At 35.8% G+C, this 20,853-nt stretch overlaps 1 protein-coding gene across 1 annotated transcript; it reads left to right on the top strand.

Moving 5' to 3' along the window:
• Positions 1-18,587: 18,587 nt before the first annotated feature.
• On the top strand, positions 18,588-20,640 carry LOC141672794 (large ribosomal subunit protein uL2mz, N-terminal part-like). Its single transcript, XM_074479470.1, has 2 exons — positions 18,588-18,745; positions 19,573-20,640. Exons 1-2 carry the CDS (start codon positions 18,677-18,679, stop codon positions 20,383-20,385), a joined length of 882 nt encoding a protein of 293 aa, XP_074335571.1. The 5' UTR covers positions 18,588-18,676; the 3' UTR covers positions 20,386-20,640.
• The last annotated feature ends 213 nt before the right edge of the window (positions 20,641-20,853 follow it).

Below are 20,853 nucleotides of genomic sequence, written 5' to 3'. Positions count from 1 at the left end.
AGAGGTTACTTGCTTCTTTGGAATATCAGAACTTACTGTCTCTTGACTCTGAACAACTTGAGCCATGTCAGAGGTTGTTTTAAGAACTTTTCTTGAAGTCAGAGCAAGATTATCCTTTTCATCAGTGATTTCTTCATTCTCAGGAGGCACATAAACCTTGATAGGTTCACCAACCTTTTCTTTACCCTTGGATCTTGGATCTATATGTGGTTGTGATTTAACCAATGTTGCTTCAGTATTTGTCCTTTCTTTTATCACAATGCCTTTGAGTTTTGGAAGTGTCTTTTTACCAGAAGCTTCAGATTTAGATGTGACTTTTTCTGATTTAAGTCTGGCTTCTTCTTCCATTAAACTCTCCAAGTCCATTCCTGGATTTTTCTGAAGAAATAACTGTCTTGACATTTCTTCATCAAGATCTAAAAGTTCATCAGAACTTATCCTTTTACCAGTAGCAGAACTAATTCTTTTTCCAGTATCAGAACTTGTCCTGTGACTTGTGATTTCAGCTTTTCTTGATGAGAAACCTCTACCTTGACTATGACCTCTACCCATTCCAGAGTTTCTTTGATCATCCTTTGCATCATCCTTCCCTTTCAGTGTCTTATCAGTTTTGCATTTGGACTTAATTACTTTCTCCCCCTTTTTGGCATCGGCAGGTAGTAGAAGATAGACAAGCAATTCCATTGAGGCTTGGATTTTAGTAAGTTGAGATTGCTGAGAAGCTTGATTTTTCAGAATATCATCAATCTGAGCTTGTTGTTTCTCTTGAGTCTTCTCAATATAAGCAATCCTGTCAAAGGTAGGTTGGAAGAACTTTTTCTTGTTAATTTTCTGAATTTGGTCATGTTTGATGAATTCTTCTTGAATCTTGTGTAGCTCTGCATGAGTAGTTGAATGGAGACCTTGTAGATGTTTAGTACTCAATGCAGTGACTCTAAGTTGTGTTTTGAAATCATCAGAATTTAACATTTCATCAGCTTTTGTCAAGTGCTCATCCAGATGCTTTGCAGATGGAACACAGGAAACTGAGTTCCATTCCTTAGTCCACTCCTGTCCTGCAGGAGTTTCACTCCAAGGCACTGGTGCTTCTCTTGTAACAAACTTCTTAACAAGTTCAGATTTAAGAACAGTTTGTTGAGGAGCATGTCCTGAAGGACCTGCTTCATCAACATCTGCATTTGGAGCAGCATCACCAGTATCTCCAACATTTGCAGCATCAGAACTTACAGAATCAGTATCTTCTGATAAAACAACAGTGTGAGTAGCAATGAAGGCTTCACCATCCTCTAATTGCTGATCTGGTTCCAAGTTCTGATCAACAACCATATCTTGATGCTCACCTATATTCTGATCATCAGCATCTAGATGCAGAGAAGGTGTAGTAGATAATTCTGGAGTTTGAGCAGCATCAGAAACAGGTGTTGTTGATGGATTAGTTGCTGTTGGAGCTTCTAAGCAAAGGACTTCAGGCACAACCAAGGTCTGGATATTTATATCAGCACTTGTGCCTATATTAACAGGAGATACAGACTTTTGAACAGGAGACACAGATGGTGTGTTGGCCTTTTCAGTAACAACTTCCTGAGATGGAGTTGATGGAGAAGTAGTGACTTTAGCAGATTCCTTTTCTTGTGAGATCAGAGATTCCTGATCTCCTTCATTAGCTGCTGCTTCTTCATAATCTGAAACTGGCCTTTTTGCCCTCTGTTTCTTGTATCTTTTTGAAGATATGGATTCCTTGGGAGTTTCAGCAACAGTCATTCTTCTAAGCCTTTTGAGAAGCTTAGATCCCCCAATTCCAGAATCCTTCTGAGAAGAAACGTTCTCAGCTTCTTTGACAAGAGGTGCTGATGTAGAAACATGTTCCTCACTGTCAGATTCATCTCTCAGAACAATCTTCCTTCTCTTCTGAGGTGTTTGAGGAACAGTCTTTGTCCTCTTAGACTTGGAAGATGAAGGCTTCACAATAGGTGCTGAGGATGAGGGTTGAGCTGTCGGTGAAGTGAAGAGATATGATTTGAGATATTGCCTGAGGGTTGGTTGAGTAGTATGAGTGGTATGTTCTGATGGTTGTTGTGGTGTTTGGGAGGTGGTTGTTGGTTGGACATCAGGATAAACCGATCTATAGGAATCAGGATCAGCATTTACTAAGATCTGTTTTACAGACTGAAGAATCTGTAAAGGTCTAACCACTGGTTTCTTAGTGTCAGCATTTACCAGGTCATTAAAGTATCGTTTTGCAACTTTAAAATGTGGAGTTAAGGTACTGGTTAGTCGAGGTTCATCAGTACATAAAGTATATATAAGTTGACAGAATCTAGCAAAGTAGACAACATTCCTATCCTCTGTCATCCTATCCCCAATAAAACCTATTATAGCAGTTGCAAAATCAAAATGAGTTTGGTTTATAATGGCATACCCGATGTGCTGACTCATTATGGGGATGGCATCAAAATTCGAACACTTGTTCCCAAATGCTTTAGTGATGCAGTCGAAGAAGAAGCTCCATTCCCTTCTGATATGAGCCCGTTTCAACTGCCCAAGCTTTTCCAAACTCTGTTCATACCCCAAACTGGCCATTAACTCCTGAAGAGCTGATTCCTCTGGAATTGAAAAAGTACATCCTTCTGGGAGATGTAGAGCCTTGCGTATTGTACCAGGAGTGACTGCATATGGAGAATCACCCACTTCGAAAACAATACTGGGAGTACCATTTTGACCACCATTATCAAAGTTTCCAGTCCTCCAAAGTGTCAGAACTTGTTGGCTTGAGAAGACTGAAGGTTGGGTCAATGCATACCCGATTTCACTGTGTGCAAGAAGATCTTGCATAAAATGCAATTCAGACGGAGCTTCAGCATTATCAAGAATTGCAGCATAGTTGTTTGGAACAAATTTAGCTCCATCAATGATTAAATCCTTAGGTGCCATGAAATTAATCGAGATTGATAAGTGTCTGTTAGGTGTTTGATAAAATGTCTATAGTAAAACCAACGTAAGAAGAAGAAAGAGAGTAAGAGCAAATAGAGAGAAAAAATATAAAAGTGAATAAAAGATTAAAAAATCCTCTCTCTGTCTTACTTATACTTTTGAAAAAAAATGTAACCGTTGGACACCTGTCAGACATGCAGTAAAAACGAATAGTTAATGGGCACGAGAAAACAGTAATCATTACTTACCCACTTGCAGTTTTTCAAGGAAAAATCGTTCCACTTACCCAGTTATTCCATTAATCAAGGTGAATCAGTTTTAATTTAAAATTGAAACTGTTCCCACTTATTTAATTATTTTTCACTGCAACATCAGTATTCTGAAAAAAAATCCGAGTGAAAATGACCATAATAAATCAGATGAGCAAGTACTGATAAAGTAAAATCAGAACTTAAGTTAAAACAGAATTTATATGGTCATCAGAATATGAATATGTATCAGGATTTATCAATGCATTACAAAATATCTCAGAGACAAGATCTTGAAACAAAAACAAATTTCATTAATATATCAAGAGAATACATTCATGAAATTTAAATTACATCAGAACTTTTTATAAGATTGCCCTAAGCTGCTAAACCTAACGTCAACAGCCTTTGTCCTAGCTTAAGAAGCAGGGAAAGGCTGATGATGAAGAAAAATAGGAAGAAGAAATAAATCATTTCTTCTTCCTACTCTCGACAAACAGAATAGCGAGTCGAATGATTCGCTCTTGCTGGCGGAGAGCTTCCATCCTTTCCTCCTCCAATCACTCCAGATGGCGATGGTAGTCCATGTAGAAGAACATAAGGTGGGTGAGTACCTCCTGGGGAACTGAGTCCCATATCTCATCAGGAATGGCAGTAACGTGCCATTCCTGCTGCCAATCGGCACAGCTCAGCTCCATGTTGAATATTTCGTAGTTCAAAAACATATTGTAATTGACCATGGTGTTTTTGATATAAAGATTATGAAGGTGAGTTTGTGATAAAAGATTTGATGGGAAGGCTGATGTGAAGTGGTTGCTTATATAGGCAAGAGAATGCCAGGAGACGCAAATAAATTTAATGCTGTCAGGTAGAATTAATTCTACCTCGTCTCCCCAGACTTGGAAAAAGAAAAACATTCATCGGAAAGGGAAAACATGGTTTAATGCGCACAAGAAGCAAGTAAAAGTTGACTGTTCATGTACGAGTACCACTATCCGTAAATATAGTGATTGTTAATCTTCCACTTCAACATATTCAGGTTTAAACTGAGACTGTTTTTAAATTTTATCCACAAATAAGTCAAGTAAAGAATCAGACTTTAATATCAGAACTTAGACTTATATCAGAACTTAACAGTCATCAGAACATGCAATCAGAACTTGTCCTCAGAATTTGTGCAATGTGACACAATAATTATTCATCTAAAATAACATAGATCACCACGGTGATTTTCATCATTCATATGGAGTGTTTAGTGTGTGCATTAAGCTAAATATCAGACAAGGAGTAAAGTCTGATTCACTTTAGTACATCTTAGAAATAAGGCATAACTAAAACTTTGCTAAAGAGCTGTCATTATTCTGAAACCTACTGTTGAATGAGTTCATGCTTGAGTCCACCTCAACTATTTTGTGCTAATTTTGTGCATCATTTTAAATTCCATTTTACAGTGGCTTCTCAGTGTAAGTGAGTCACGATTGCTTATCAGAATTTTTGCTATTATCAGAGTATTTCTTCAGTAATCATAGAGTGTGAAAAGTCACCAAGAAAATATTTTGCTTTTCTAATGCATATTTACTTAATACCAGCCATGCACTTGGGTCGTCCCTTCCACATTTTTTTACTCTAGATCTCAAAGGAGTACCTGATTTTAATCCATGATTATTATTTTTTTTTGATAAGAGAGGTTTATCAGCACTTAGTACATTCAACAGATTTACTAGCATCAGAACTTAACAGATGAGAAGCAATATTATAGTTTGTGACTTAGTAATAAGATAGACAAAGTAAACTCAACTAAGCTCAATTATCAGAATTTGCTTGTGTCAATAGATTTCTACAGAAATAATTACTTCTTACATGGGATCCCTTATTTATTGAAGACTACTAAGTCAGCATCTAGCACAGTTATCCTCATAGAATTGAATAGTTACACAAACAGACATATCATTTTTAGAGTTTAGAAACATATATCAGACAACAGTCAGTACTTAAGCACATTTTTCAATTAAGCACAGAATACACAAAGAGAGTAAATTCTGTAAATACCGATCATAAAGTCTGATGCATCAGAACAAAACTAAGCAGATTTAGAGAAAGAACCTGAAACCATTCCAAGTTCATTTACCAATCTTGTAAAAGTAGCTTCACACAATGGTTTTGTGAAGATATCTGCTAGTTGTTGATCTGTTGGAACAAAATGCAATTCCACTGTACCTTCATCCACATGTTCCCTGATGAAGTGGTACCTAATGCTGATGTGCTTTGTCATAGAGTGTTGAACTGGATTACCTGTCATAGCAATAACACTTTGATTATCACAATAAATAGGGATTTTGAAATATGTTAACCCATAATCCAGTAACTGATTCTTCATCCAAAGAATCTGTGCACAACAGCTTTCTGCAGCAATATATTCTGCTTCTGCAGTTGATGTGGAAATTGACTTTTGTTTCTTGCCAAACCAAGAAACCAATCTGCCTCCAAGAAATTGGCAGCTTCCACTTGTGCTTTTCCTGTCAATTTTGCAATCTGCAAAATCTGCATCTGAGTAACCTATTAGTTTAAAATCTAATTCTCTGGGATACCACAATCCCAGATCAGCTGTTCCCTTAAGATACTTAAAAATTCTTTTCACAGCTGTTAAGTGAGGTTCTCTTGGATCTGCTTGAAATCTTGCACAAAGACATGTAGCATACATGATATCAGGTCTACTAGCAGTTAGATAGAGTAGAGAGCCAATCATACCTCTGTAATCAGTAATATCTACTAATTTACCAGTATCCTTATCCAGTTTTGTTGCAGTAGCCATGGGAGTGGATGCACTTGAACAATCTTGCATTCCAAATTTCTTCAGCAAGTTTCTGGTGTAGTTAGTTTGACAAATAAAAGTGTCTTCTTCATTCTACTTGACTTGAAAGCCCAGAAAATAACTAAGTTCTCCCATCATACTCATCTGATACCTTGACTGCATCAGTTTGGCAAACTTCTTGCAAAGTCTGTCATTTGTAGACCCAAAAATGATATCATCAACATAAATCTGGACCAGAAGTAAGTCATTTCCATGGTTGAGGTAGAACAGTATTTTGTCTATAGTTCCTCTGTTAAATCCACTTTCCAGAAGAAACTGAGTTAAAGTCTCATAGCATGCTCTAGGAGCTTGCTTAAGTCCATAAAGTGCTTTATCAAGCCTGTAGACATAATCTGGATGTTTGGAATCTACAAAGCCTGGAGGTTTTTCAACATATACTTCCTCCTCCAATTCTCCATTGAGAAAAGCATTTTCACATCCATTTGAAAGACAATAAACTTTTTGTGAGCAGCATAAGTCAAAAATATCCTTATGGCTTCTAACCTAGCAACTGGTGCAAATGTTTCATCATAATCAATTCTCTCATGTTGAGAATATCCTTTTGCAACCAGCCTTGCCTTATTCCTTGTAATTATGCAATCACTGTCAGTTTTGTTTCTGAATACCCACTTTGTACCAACAACAGATCTATTCTTTGTTCTTGGCACTAGGGTCCAAACTTTGTTTCTTTCAAATTCATTTAACTCTTCCTGCATTGCTTGCACCCAATCAGCATCTTGAAGAGCTTCTTCCACTTTCTTTGGATCAGTCTGAGAAAGAAAAGAATTGTAAAGACATTCGTTTGAAGTACCTGTTCTAGTTCTGACACATGCATCAGGATTTCCAATTATCAAATCAGGTGTATGTGATTTAGTCCACTTTCTTGCAGATGGAAGGTTTTCTCTAGAACTGGATGCTCCCCCATGATCCATGCTGTCTTCAACTTCATTTTCTGATGCTCCCCCTGAAACTATGCTCTCTGAGTTGGATTCTTCAGAATTTAGATTTTCAGAACTATCAGAACTTGGCTTATCAGAATTTGACGAATCAGAACTTGAAGAGCCAGATGTATGTTCAGATACTTCTTGAGATGTGGTAAGATCTTGAGTATGCTCCCCCTGCATAGGTGCATCTTCCTTTGACGTAGTCACCACAGTTTCAATAACATCAGAGTTTAATCCATCAGAGTTGGCATTATCAGGACTTAGATTGTCAGGATTTTCAGTATCAGAATTTGAGTCTTTATTTTCAAATCGCAGCTGATCATGATCAATAAAATCTTCAAGTCTAGTAATCTTCTTGTCATCAAAGGAGACATTGATAGATTCCATGACCACTCTTGTTCTCAAATTATAGACTCTGAAGGCTTTTGTGGAAAGTGAATATCCAACAAAGATTCCTTCATCAGCTTTTAGATCAAATTTGGATAGCTGTTCAGGATGAGTCTTAAGAACAAAACACTTGCATCCAAATACATGAAAGTACTTCAGATTTGGATTCTTTTTCTTCACCATCTCATATGGTGTTTTTCCTTGCTTGTTAATGAGTGTTGCATTTTGAGTAAAACAAGCCGTCTGCACAGCTTCAGCCCAGAAATAGGTTGGAAGCTTTGCTTCTTCAAGCATTGTATGTGCAGCTTCAATGAGAGTTCTATTCTTCCTTTCAACAACTCCATTTTGCTGTGGAGTTCCAGGAGCAGAAAATTCCTGCTTAATTCCATGGTTTTTGCAGAATTCTTCCATTATCAAATTCTTGAACTCAGTGTCATTATCACTCCTTATGGTTTTCACAGAGTCTTTGACCAATTTATCCAGTTGTTTGACATGATCAATCAAGATAGATGCAGTTTCACTTTTTGTGTGCAAGAAATACACCCATGTATATCTAGTGAACTCATCTACTATGACCAAGGCATATTTCTTCTTTGCAATAGACATGACATTCACTGGACCAAATAGATCAACATGTAGTAGATGATAAGGCTCAAGAATTGATGTTTCAGTCTTGCTCTTGAATGAAGATTTTCTTTGTTTGGCCTTCTGACAAGAATCACAAAGGCCATCAGGAGGAAATACTGACTTTGGCAGTCCTCTCACAAGATCTTTCTTGACCAGCTCATTTATATTGTTGAAATTTAAATGAGAGAGTTTCTTGTGCCAATTCCAGCTTTCTTCAATTGATGCTCTACTCATCAGACAGATTGCAGAACAATCAGTACTTGTTGAAAGCTTAGCTTCATAAATGTTACCACGCCTGTATCCTTTCAGAACAACTTTGCCTTTAGATTTACTCACAACTTCACAGTGTTCTTCAAAGAAATCAACATGATAACCTCTGTCACAGATTTGACTTATACTCAGCAGATTGTGTTTAAGTCCTGAGACCAGAGCTACTTCTTTAATGATGACATTCCCAAAATTGATATTGCCATATCCCAATGTTTTTCCAATATTGCCATCTCCATAAGAAACACTTGGGCCAGCTTTCTCCACAAAGTCTGATAGCAGGGCCTTATTTCCAGTCATATGTCCTGAACATCCACTGTCCAGAACTAAGACAATTTTCCTGGTGCCCTGCAATCACAAAGACCACTAATGATTAGTTTTAAGGACCAAGACTTGCTTGGATCCTTTTGCTTTATCAAGTTTGTTAACATTTGCAGCGGATTTATCATCAGAGTTTATGTTAACATTTTTCTTATCAGAACTTACACTATCAGACTTTGAATCGGAATTTACACTAGAAGGAACAATGGAAACTTTCTTCAAAGAAGGTTTTATTTGATAATAATCATAGTACAAACTATGATATTCCTTACAAGTATAAATGGAATGCCATAAACTACCACAATGAAAACAAGGATTTTGTGGCTTATATCTAACAGACTGACTCTTAACTCCTGACTTTGAAGGTAAGGAGTTTATGTTCTTATTCTTCCTGCAAAAAGAAGCCAGATGGTTAGAACTTCCACAGTTATGACACGTTTTCCTAGGAGCTTCAGGAACAGGCTTATAATCATTACTTTTATTCACACCTTCCTTTCCATTCCTATTTTTCCTAGGTGATTTTACCTTGTTTGCATTCTTAACATCTTTCAGCTTATGCTTAAGCTGCTTCTTAGTCATTAAGCCTATGTTTACTTCAGCTGTCTTTTCCTGTTTTAGTTTGTCAGAAGTTAATCCCTCTTTAACTTCTGATTTATCATTATCAGACTTTACAGTTACAAACTTAACAGGTTTTAACTTTGGCTTTTGCTTAACAACAAGCTTAATTTCTACAGTTCCTTTATCATTCTTATCATCTCCATAACCTAAACCCTCTTTCCAATTTTCACTACTTAGCAAATTTTGAGTTGTTCTGCCAGAGTTAGTCCAAGTCCCGATTATCTCTCTTTCCTTTTCTAACTCAGTTTTTAGATATTCATTCATTTTTAGCACTTCATCCCTAACATAAAAAGCATCATCTCTATCCTTCTGAGTTTGATGGAACATAACTAACTCTTTTTCTAAGAAATCATTTCTTTTCTTAAAAGCAAGATTTTCAGAAGTTAATCTTTCACATGTTAAAGTTTGATCTCTATAACTAACAAACATGGTTTTAAGATATCTTTTCAACTCATTAATATCATCAGTATGAAAAGCATAAGTAGTCTGAGGTACCTTTGTTTCAGCAGCTTCAGAACTGCTCTCAGCACTTTCTTTATCAGCATTTGCCATCAAAGCATAGTTCTCCTCACTTTCAGAGTCTGAGGTGTCTGTCCAACTTTTCTTCTTTGTGACAAGAGTCTTGCCTTTGGCACCCTTCACTTTCTTGCAATCAGGAGATATGTGGCCTTTCTCACCACAGTTATAGCATTTGACATTGGTATAAACTCCTCTATCAGACTTTCCTCCTCTGCCCTCAGATCTTCTGAAATTCTTCTTATCAGAACTTGTGCCTTTCTTGGAAAACTTCTTTCCCTTCCTGAACTTCCTGTATGCAATCTTTGTGATCCCTTTCACCATAAGAGCACACAGCTTCATCATCTCCTCATCAGCATCAGTCTCAGGCAAGCTTTTAGAATCTGAGTCATCATCACTTTCAGAACTTAATGACTCAGTATCAGACTTTGTGAAAAGAGCTTTACCCTTGTCTTTCCTTGAGGTAGCTGCCTTGGGGGATTCTTCTTCAGCCTGAAGAGCAACTGTCCTTGACTTTCCTCCTTTCCTCTTGCTTCTTTGTTCCATCTCAAGTTCATGAGTCTTGAGCATTCCATAAATTTTATCAAGAGTTGTTTCATCAAGACTGTAGTTGTCTCTTATTGTTGTTGCCTTCAAATCCCAACATTCAGGAAGAGCTAACAGGAATTTAAGGTTTGAATCTTCAAGATCATACTCCTTATTAACCAGTGACAGATTATTCAAGAGTTTGACAAATCTATCATATAAATCAGTCAATGACTCATTAGCCTTTGAGTCAAAGTGTTCATACTCTTGAGTGAGTATTGTCTTCCTGTTCTTCTTAATTGTATCAGTTCCCTGACACCTTGTTTCCAGAGCATCCCATATCTCCTTTGCAGTCTTGCAGTTAATTACCCTGTTTGACATTACATTATCAATGGCACTATGCAGTAAGTGTCGTACCTTAGCATCCTTAGCAATTGATGCGATATCTTCAGCAGTATAATCACTCTTCTCCTTTTGTACAGTCTTTGCTGCTTCACCTGCAACTGCAACTGCGAGCTTGGTTGGTTTGTGAGGTCCTTCCTTGATTCTATCAAGATATTCTGGATCTGTAGCTTCCAGAAACATGGTCATCCTCACCTTCCATATGGCATATTCAGATGGTCTCAGTATGGGAACTCTGATGGTTTCATACCGACTTTGAATTTGTGTCTTTGGAGGTTCTTCAGTTTTGGTAGGCTTAGTTGGAGTTTCTGTGTCAGACATGATTGTGTTTGGATCTTTAACTGTATGTGCGTTAACAGATAGGCTCTAATACCACTTGTTGGGCTTGCTGAGCAGGCCTAACTCCACATTAGTATGATATTGTCCGCTTTGGGCCGAGCCCGCACGGGTTTGTTTTTGGGCACCTCCCAAAAGGCCTCATACTAATGTAGTTATCTGACTGCTTATATTCTAGCAAACTGCCCTTCCAACAAACGATGTTGGACAACTCCTAACAAAATACAACCGAGAAAAATATGTACAACTAACTAAAGTAACTACAAGTCAATAATCATATAACAAACTAGTGTCCCGCCTCTCTTTGTAGAATGCCTCACTCAGAAATGTGTCTAGCAACCCCTTTTGATAACTCGTGCGCCATCCGATGGTGAAAAGTCTGTACATCAACTTTAGCGTTCCACACAGCTGATGGAAAAGAGAACCTGTTGAGCATAGCGTCCATGTACTTGTAGACATATACACCACAATCAATGCCACCATCTTGCTTGGGTCGAGCATCAAGACCATGAACCCCCATATATTTCAATGGAAAGCGAGATGGATGCAAATAATTGAGCATATATGGGAACAACTTTTCCTGCAAAATTTTACACATATTTAGATAAAAATAACGGAAAATGAATCTAACAAGTCATTATTTTATTATTAATCTATTTAAAACTAGTGGTAGGAAATTAAAGAATGATATTTCACGGGAAATGAACCTAACAAGTCATTATTTCATTATTAATCTATTTAAAACTAGTGGTAGGGAATTAAAGAATGATATTTCACGGGAAATGAACCTAACAAGTCATTATTTCATTATTAATCTATTTAAAACTAGTGGTAGGGAATTAAAGAATGATATAGTTACCATAATGTAATACTGGAAGGGGTGAGCGATGTTCCCTGGTGTGTCTTTGTCGTCCCTAATAGGATCAATGTTTAGCACTCTCATTTTGTTGAGATTAACAACAAACAAGAACCAATGAGAGTTATCACACGTGGCGAAAAATGCAAAGTCACAAAACTGAAGAGGCAAGCTACCCCCCTTGTCAGCATAATCTCTAAAGAACTTCTCCATTGACTTCTTGGCATCACCTTTTAGGGTACTCGGAGAAGCCTACAATTACAAGTCAAAAAATAGGTTAACATTTATACAGCAGAATTGATATCTGTTTATAGAAAAGCAGGTAGGAGTATTGGTATTTGTTTATAGAGTACCTTCAAGTTAGGACAATGCTCAAGTGCCATCGCCATGAAAAAGCTAGGAGCAATGAAATACCGCCTGGGCTTGAAACTTTCAGTTCTGGGAATTTTTTCCCATTTTTCCCAGAGTTTATCCTCTCTAAGTCTCAAGAGCTCACGATAGGCATTGAGAACATCATCCTCCACCCAATACTCTGGTCGCAAAGTTTTTACTTGGCTATGTGTAAGAGGATAAGTAACGCCCCGCTCACTGTGATCACGCCAATGTAATCAACCTCTAAACTCCAGAAATGCCGATACAACCACCTCACTTTCTGATTTTTTAGTGGCCTTGTCATATCACCACGCCGCTCAGGACCACCTCGTTTCGCCGTATCCTCCGCCAAATCTTCAACTGAGTCCATCTACAAAATAAACAAAAACACAATTAGCACATTTGGAACTAGTTAATCTAATGCCATTTACTTTAAAAAAGAGTTAAGAATTATTACATCAAACATAACCCGTAGCTCACTAGGAACAGAAGACTCGCTCATGCCCAAATGTACAAATGGAGTGACAATGGAGGAAGAGGTCTCTAAAGATTCTGGAGTAATAGGCATCTGCAATTAAATAATAAATTAAGTACACATTTAACACTTAGTTTAATCCATTTATAACTAGTTGTAGGGAATTATATGATAATTCACGGGAAATGAACCTAAATAAGTCATCATTTTCATTATTAGTCCATTTTAAAACTAGTTGTATGAAATTGATGATATTTCACGGGAAATTGACCTAAAAATGTCATTATTTTCATTTTTAATCCATTTATAACTAGATATAGGGAATTAATCCATTTTAATCCCATTTAGTTGACATAGTAGGGAACAAATAATACATTTAGTGGAATAAGTTGAAATGTCATAGATCTGTGGAACGGTATCGGAGTAGTATAATCAACCTGTAATTGGAAGTCGATACATAAACATATTCAACACACGAAGCTAAAATATTTTAGGTGCATAGAATGACAATATTTGTTAAAGATTTGTACCTGAGGGGAATGGATACAGCTGTGGGAGCAGGGGTGGCTGGAAAACATCAGCAGACTGAACCTCAACCTGCAATTAGAAGCCGATACATAAACATATTCAACACACGAAGCTAAAAATGTGTAGGTGAATAGAATGAAAATATTTGTTAAAGATTTGTACCTTGGGGGGAATGGATACAGGTGTCGAAGCAGTGGTTGTTGGAACATCAGCAGGAGACTGAACCTCAATCTGCAATTATAAGCCGATATATAAACATATTCAACACACGAAGCTAAAAATGTGTAGGTGCATAGAATGACAATATTTGTTAAAGATTTGTACCTGAGGGGGAATGGATACAGGTGTCGGAGCAGTGGTGGCTGGAACATCAGCAGGAGACTGAACCTCAACCTGTAATTAGAAGCCGATACATAAACATATTTAACACACAAAGCTAAAAACGTGTAAGTGCATAGGAGGACAATATTTGTCAAAGATTTGTACTTGAGAGGCAATGGATACAGGTGTAGGAGCAGTGGCGGGTGGAACATCACTAGTAGATTGAACCTCAACCTGCAATTACAAGCCAATACATAAACATTATTCAACACAGGAAGCTGAAAATGTGTAAGTGCACAGGAGGACAATATTTATAAAATATTTGTAACTGAGGGGGAATAGATACATGTGTAGGAGCATGGGTGGCTGGAACATCACCAGTAGACTGAACCTCCTGCAATTATAGTCGACACAGACATATTAATTGAAGTTCTATGATGCATGAAATGGAAGCTTTTGTTAGAAATTTATACCTCACGTGGACGTTTAGGGGGGACAAGTACTGCGGTATCCTCCACAGGACCACCAGTCTCATCCTGCCATTAATGTAAATTAAAGACACACAGGTCATTTACATATTCAATAAACGAAATTTAAAAGATCACATGTTCGTGAATGATAGTTATTAGTACCTCACGAGGACACTTCTGAGAGATAGGGGGCGCTGTCTGTTGCGAGGTACTAGGAGCTGTATCATGAATGTCTACCCCACGTGCATCACCAACAGGAGGCTGACGCTCAACAGGAGGCTGCTGAATATCTTTCGGTCTGATGAAAGCGGGCCTACTGTATCCAAGACCTTTCCACTCAGTCAGTACCCGATCATAATGTGCGAGAAAATCGGGAATGACATTATAGAACCAGCTAGGAGGGCCACGCATGTGGATCATGTATGTCATCTTCATAACACTCTCTAACTACAAATAAATAAACAAGTAAAAACTGTAAATAAGTCCATATTTTCATTTTTAATCCATTTACAAGTAGTTATAGGGATGTAATGATAATTCACGGGAAATTAACCTAAATAAGTCCTTATTTTCATTTTTAATCCCTTTTACAAGTAGTTATAGAGAATTAATGATAATTTACGGGAAATTAACCTAAATAAGTCCTTATTTTCATTTTTAATCCATTTACAAGTAGTTATAGGGAATTAATGATAATTCACAGGAAATTAACCTAAATAAGTCCTTATTTTCATTTTTAATCCTTTTACAAGTAGTTATAGGGAATTAATGATAATTCACGGGAAACTAACCTAAATAAGTCTTTATTTTCATTTTTAATCCATTTATAAGTAGTTCTAGCGAATTAATTATAATTCATGGGAAATTAACCTAAATAAGTCCTTATTTTCATTTTTAATCCATTTACAAGTAGTTATAGGGAATTAATTATAATTCACGGAAAATTAACCTAAATAAGTCCTTATTTTCATTTTTAATCCATTTTGCAAGTAGTTATAGGGAATTAATGATAATTCACGGGAAATTAACCTAAATAAGTCCTTATTTTCATTTTTAATCCATTTACAAGTAGTTATAGGGAATTAATGATAATTCACGGGAAATTAACCTAAATAAGTCTTTATTTTCATTTTAATCCATTTTACAAGTAGTTATAGGGAATTAATGATAATTCACGAGAAATTAACCTAAATAAGTCCTTATTTTCATTTTTAATCCAGTTACAAGTAGTTATAGGGAATTAATGATAATTCACGGGAAATTAACCTAAATAAGTCTTTATTTTCATTTTTAATCCATTTATAAGTAGTTATAGAGAATTAATGATAATTCATGGAAATTAACCTAAATAAGTCCTTATTTTCATTTTTAATCCATTTACAAGTAGTTATAGGAAATTAACGATAATTCAAGGGAAATTAACCTAAATAAGTCCTTATTTTCATTTTTAATCCATTTTACAAATAGTTATAGGGAATTAATGATAATTCACGGGAAATTAACCTAAATAAGTCCTTATTTTCATTTTTAATCCATTTACAAGTAGTTATAGGGAATTAATGATAATTCACGGGAAATTAACCTAAATAAGTCCTTATTTTCATTTTTAATCTATTTTACAAGTAGTTATAGGGAATTAATGATAATTCACGGAAAATTAACCTAAATAAGTCATTATTTTCATTTTTAATCAATTTACAAGTAGTTATAGGGAATTAATGATAATTCACGGGAAAACCTAAATAAGTCCTTATTTTCATTTTTAATCCTTTTAGAAGTAGTTATAGGGAATTAATGATAATTCACGTGAAATTAACCTAAATAAGTCCTTATTTTCATTTTTAATCCATTTTACAAGTAGTTATAGGATATTAATGATAATTACCGGGAAATTAATCTAAGTAAGTCCTTATTTTCATTTTTAATCCGTTTACAAGTAGTTATAGGGAATTAATGATAATTCACAGGAAATTAACCAAAATAAGTCTTTATTTTCATTTTTAATTCATTTTACAAGTAGTTATAGGGAATTAATGATAATTCACGGGAAATTAACCTAAATAAGTCCTTATTTTCATTTTTAATCCATTTTACAAATAGTTATAGGGAATTAATGATAATTCACGGAAAATTAACCTAAATAAGTCCTTATTTTCATATTTAATCCATTTACAAGTAGTTATAGGGAGTTAATGATAATTCACGGGAAATTAACCTAAATAAGTCCTTATTTTCATTTTTAATCCATTTACAAGTAGTTATTAGGAATTAATGATAATTCACGGAAAATTAACTTAAATAAGTCCTTATTTTCATTTTTAATCCATTTTACAAGTAGTTATAAGGAATTAATGATAATTCACGGGAAATTAACCTAAATAAGTCTTTATTTTCATTTTTAATCCATTTACAAGTAGTTATAGGGAATTAATGATAATTCACGGGAAATTAACCTAAATAAGTCTTTATTTTCATTTTAATCGATTTTACAAGTAGTTATAAGGAATTAATGATAATTCACGGGAAATTAACCTAAATAAGTCCTTATTTTCATTTTTAATCCATTTACAAGTAGTTATAGGGAATTAATGATAATTCACGGGAAATTAACCTAAATAAGTCCTTATTTTTCATTTTTAATCCTTTTACAAGTAGTTATAGGGAATTGGTGATAATTCACGGGAAATTAACCTAAATAAGTCCTTATTTTAATTTTTAATCCATTTACAAGTAGTTATAGGGAATTAATGATAGTTCACGGAAAATTAACCTAAATAAGTCCTTATTTATATTTTTAATGCATTTACAAGTAGTTATAGGGAATTAATGATAATTCACGGGAAATTAACCTAAATAAGTCCTTATTTTCATTTTTAATCCATTTTACAAGTAGTTATAGGAAATTAATGATAATTCACGGGAAATTAACCTAAATAAGTTCTTATTTTCATTTTTAATCCATTTACAAGTAGTTATAGGAAAACAGGTAAAGACTGCAATTGGAAACAAGTAAAGAATACCATAACGCATCACCCAACATCTGATGAGGGTACCAGTCACGGGGTTGTATGATATCGCCCTCGGGGGTACACAACGAGCGATCCTCATCTTACTTACCCGTCTATACCACTACATATACTCGGCGAGAGATACAAACCCGCCTTCAACAATCTCCGGCCCGCCCGTAGCCACATAACTCCCCCATTCGGCAACATACTGCTGATGCATAGCAAGACGGTGAGGCCGCTGAAAAGAAGACCGTCTCTCCAACCTCAGAACAGTGTGGTCAAACGGATCATCCGGTATATGCTGGCACATCCCAAACTATCTTAGTACACTATCATAATACTGGTACTCAATGATCTCAAATGCCACCAGAGGGATATGACCAAGAGCCATATGACAACACACCGGGAAATGAGTAGCATCAACATCATCAAGATCAACCTCTCTCTCGTAAAGTCTGGCATACGGCTGCCATGTCACCCAGTGTAGCTGTAAGCTGTCAAAATCACCCCGATAGTTACGTGTATGGTGGTGGGGGTTTACTCTACTAACCTTCACTGGCTCGGCCCACGCGCACGCCCTCGGCCACCGAATAACCTGCTGAGGCGCAATCTCCGGCCTCCCGGGTGCCAATCTCTCGTAAGCCCACAACATTAATAGCAGACTACACCCGTTAAAGGTGTGAACATACCTATCAGCCGACAAAGTCAGTGATCTGTACAAGTGTGCCAAAATAGCTGCACCCCATGCATAATCAAAAATCTCCGACTCCTCCACCAGCAGCTGCATATACCGGGAATACACCACGTCCTGCGAAGATGTAGGGAAAAGCACCGACAAACAAGGGAAATATTTTTTCATTCAATTGACCAACCCTTGAATAATAAGAGTTGGTCAATTGAATGAAGAAATATTTTCTTAAAATATTATTTTCGTATATTCGTTAAACATTCGGCTTCATCAATTACATTGCAATTCGTACGAAAAAACGCATCAAGCTAATGACTAGCTTCTAATATATGCATAGGGCGGTTCATAATATACTAAACATGTAATCTTATTTTATTGTAAAGATTGATAAATATTAACACACGTAAAATGGCACTAACATATTAAATTAGATTATTATATGAGTACTAAACGATACTTAGAATTAATTAAACTTTTATTATATTTATTATTATTATAATGATATTAGTATCATCTCATAAACATATAATCTTTATCAAATAAATTATTTATACTAGTTTCAATATAAGTTAATCAATATACCTAAAATATATTTTAAGCGAATTAATAAAATTATTAAAATATATAATCTTTATTATATAATCTTTATTATTAAAATTATTAGGTATCATCTCATAAACATATAATCTTTATCAAATAAATTATTTATACTAGTTTCAATATAAGTTAATCAATATACCTAAAATATATTTTAAGAGAATTAATAAAATTATTAAAAAATTATTTTAAAAAAAAGAGAATTATAATTTATTAGAACATTGGGTCAACAGGTCAATCTTAGTGGGCTTCTTATGTTGAACAACTGGGCCTTTTAACACTTGGACCGAAACATCCGGTCCAAATGTAAAGCCCAAATTTCTGTCTAATGTCTTCAACAGTTCAAAACAAAAGGGGGGTTTAGTTGCATTTACAGACTCAAAATCAAATGGCGACGGCCCTCTTTCTACGATCTATGAGGCTCCAACATCTTCTCCCTTCTATTTTAGCTTCAGGGGTACACTTATTTTCCTCTTATTTTATGTTTTGTGTATAGTAATTTGATGAATTTCTACAAATTTGATGTTGTTTATAGATCATTTCTCAATCTGGGTGTTGCTGAAATTGTGTATTTTGAAATGGTTATTTCTTGGAATTTAGTTTAGATGCTGCAAATTTTTGAATTGAGCTCATATTTATGTATTTTGTATTGTGGTTTTGCATTTTGTATTTTAAGTCATAATGTTTTATGTTTTTTAAGTGCTTAAGCGTACGTAGTTTCCGTAAATAATAATATGATGTATGTTGAATGTGGACCTTTTATGGCATTAGACGCGGCATATTATATGCAATGTGCACGATATATTCGAGAAGGAATGCAACAATGAAACTCGAAAAGTGGGTTATGGCTGTGTTGTACGATGTGGGTGATTTTATATTTCTTTGAAAAGGTTTATTAGGTCTTATTTTTTTAAATTGGAATCGGATTTAGTCGGCTTATAGGCCAACAAACTGCTTATTATCTGTTTGTTTAGGTCTTACCTTGTCATCCATTGTTTTTTTGGTATTATTAATATGTAAGCTTTAAAACGAATTCCTTACATGTAACTAATAGTTTTAGAATATAAAGCTTTTAAGTATGTGTCGTGAAAGCACTTGTAAAATGAGCACTATTCTCCTACCAATGCAAGATGGGGTTTGTGTGACAAATTGAGAGTATATGGTCAAACTAAGTTTACTTTTTGGTTGATGTTACTTCTGTTGATGTGTGACTTGGATAGTTATACTGATCAGTTTTTGTTGTACGTGTATTTCTTGTTCTTGTCTGTGGCACTTGACAATCAGACGCAAGGTGGAGTCAAAGTGCTTCAAGGTGTTCGTCAAATGGCCTCCAAAGCCAATGTACGTTCTAAGAAGGAGAAGAGTAGGAGAAAGTTAGAAAATGACCGTAACAAAACAGATTCGAATGTAGTCGCCACTGGGATGAACTTGGGTGATTATAGGAGACAATTTACTAGAAGTAAAGGGAAATCAGCTGGTAGGAACTCTGCCGGTCGTATCACCATTTGGCACCGAGGAGGTGGGGCAAAACGATTGCAGAGGAAAATTGATATGAAAAGAAACACTTCAGCTACAGGCATTGTTGAAAAGATAGATTATGACCCCAATCGTTCTTCTCGAGTTGCTCTAGTGCGATGGACTGATGGGGTGCAGCTAAGCCACAGGAGAAAAGGCAACACCATTGGAGAGTTTACTCCTCCACAAGAGATTGTTGAACCTATCACTACAGCTATCCACAGTTCGTTCTCGTTCTCTATGCTGCCAGATCAACCAAGTGTTGCATCCACTCCTGCACTAACAACTGCTAATGAAGCCAAGGGAAGCAAGCTAACTTGTGAAAAGGATATTTTCTTGTCCGCCTACTCCCCAAAGGCCAAGGGGGTGAGTTCATCACTTGCCCTAGGTAAATCACTCGGGTTCCCAAGAATGGCTGTAGCTGGGGCGAAGCCTGCATTCTTCTCATTGCGAGCAAAAGAGGAAGTGGGAGAGAGGAACACATTCTCTCTTTCAGATATACAAAAGTGGAAACCGCAAAGTATTGTCTGGGCTCATAGGTTGAAACGGAAAGCAGCAATTTCGTGGCAAAGTTTAAAATAAAGTTGAAGACATGGGGTAGTGGGCAGCCTTACTGAAGCAGACAGAGTTTGAAATTAAGCTGAAGGCCTGAAGTTGGCAGTGTCGTTGAAGTAAAATGTGAAGGCCAAGAACAGAGTTTAAGAGCTTGAAATTCTGCAACTTAATTGACAGATAATTTTATTTTATTTAACAAATCTGGTACTGCGAAGCTTTTAGTCGCATTTTTTTATTGTGGAATTAGGATTTTAAGAGCTTAAAATGCTGTTAAATTATTGATAGATGCTTTTAGGAGTGATCATGGTTCTGGTTAAACCGCATAATCCGAATAAACCGAACCGATATTAAAGGGACCGAAACCGAAATATGATTTATGGTATTTAAAAATTCGCAGAGTAAGAGTTGGTTTTGGTTTGAACTTCCGATTTGAGCCGCATCAAAATACATTATCTAAGGATTTTATGCTCCATTAATACCTAAGTTTATGCTCAA

Source organism: Apium graveolens, chromosome 7 (assembly GCF_009905375.1).
Source record: "Apium graveolens cultivar Ventura chromosome 7, ASM990537v1, whole genome shotgun sequence".
NCBI lineage: Eukaryota > Viridiplantae > Streptophyta > Magnoliopsida > Apiales > Apiaceae > Apium > Apium graveolens.
The sequence above is the reverse complement of the archived record's forward strand: the minus strand, read 5'-3'. Positions and strand labels throughout refer to the sequence as shown.

What these genes read in the sequence shown, in the direction of transcription:
- LOC141672794 (XM_074479470.1), top strand. Translation starts at nt 18,677, where the DNA reads ATGGCGACGGCCCTCTTTCTACGATCTATGAGGCTCCAACATCTTCTC. An exon ending in CTTCTATTTTAGCTTCAGGG is followed by an intron (nt 18,746 to 19,572) that starts GTACACTTATTT and finishes CTTGACAATCAG; the next exon opens with ACGCAAGGTGGAGTCAAAGT.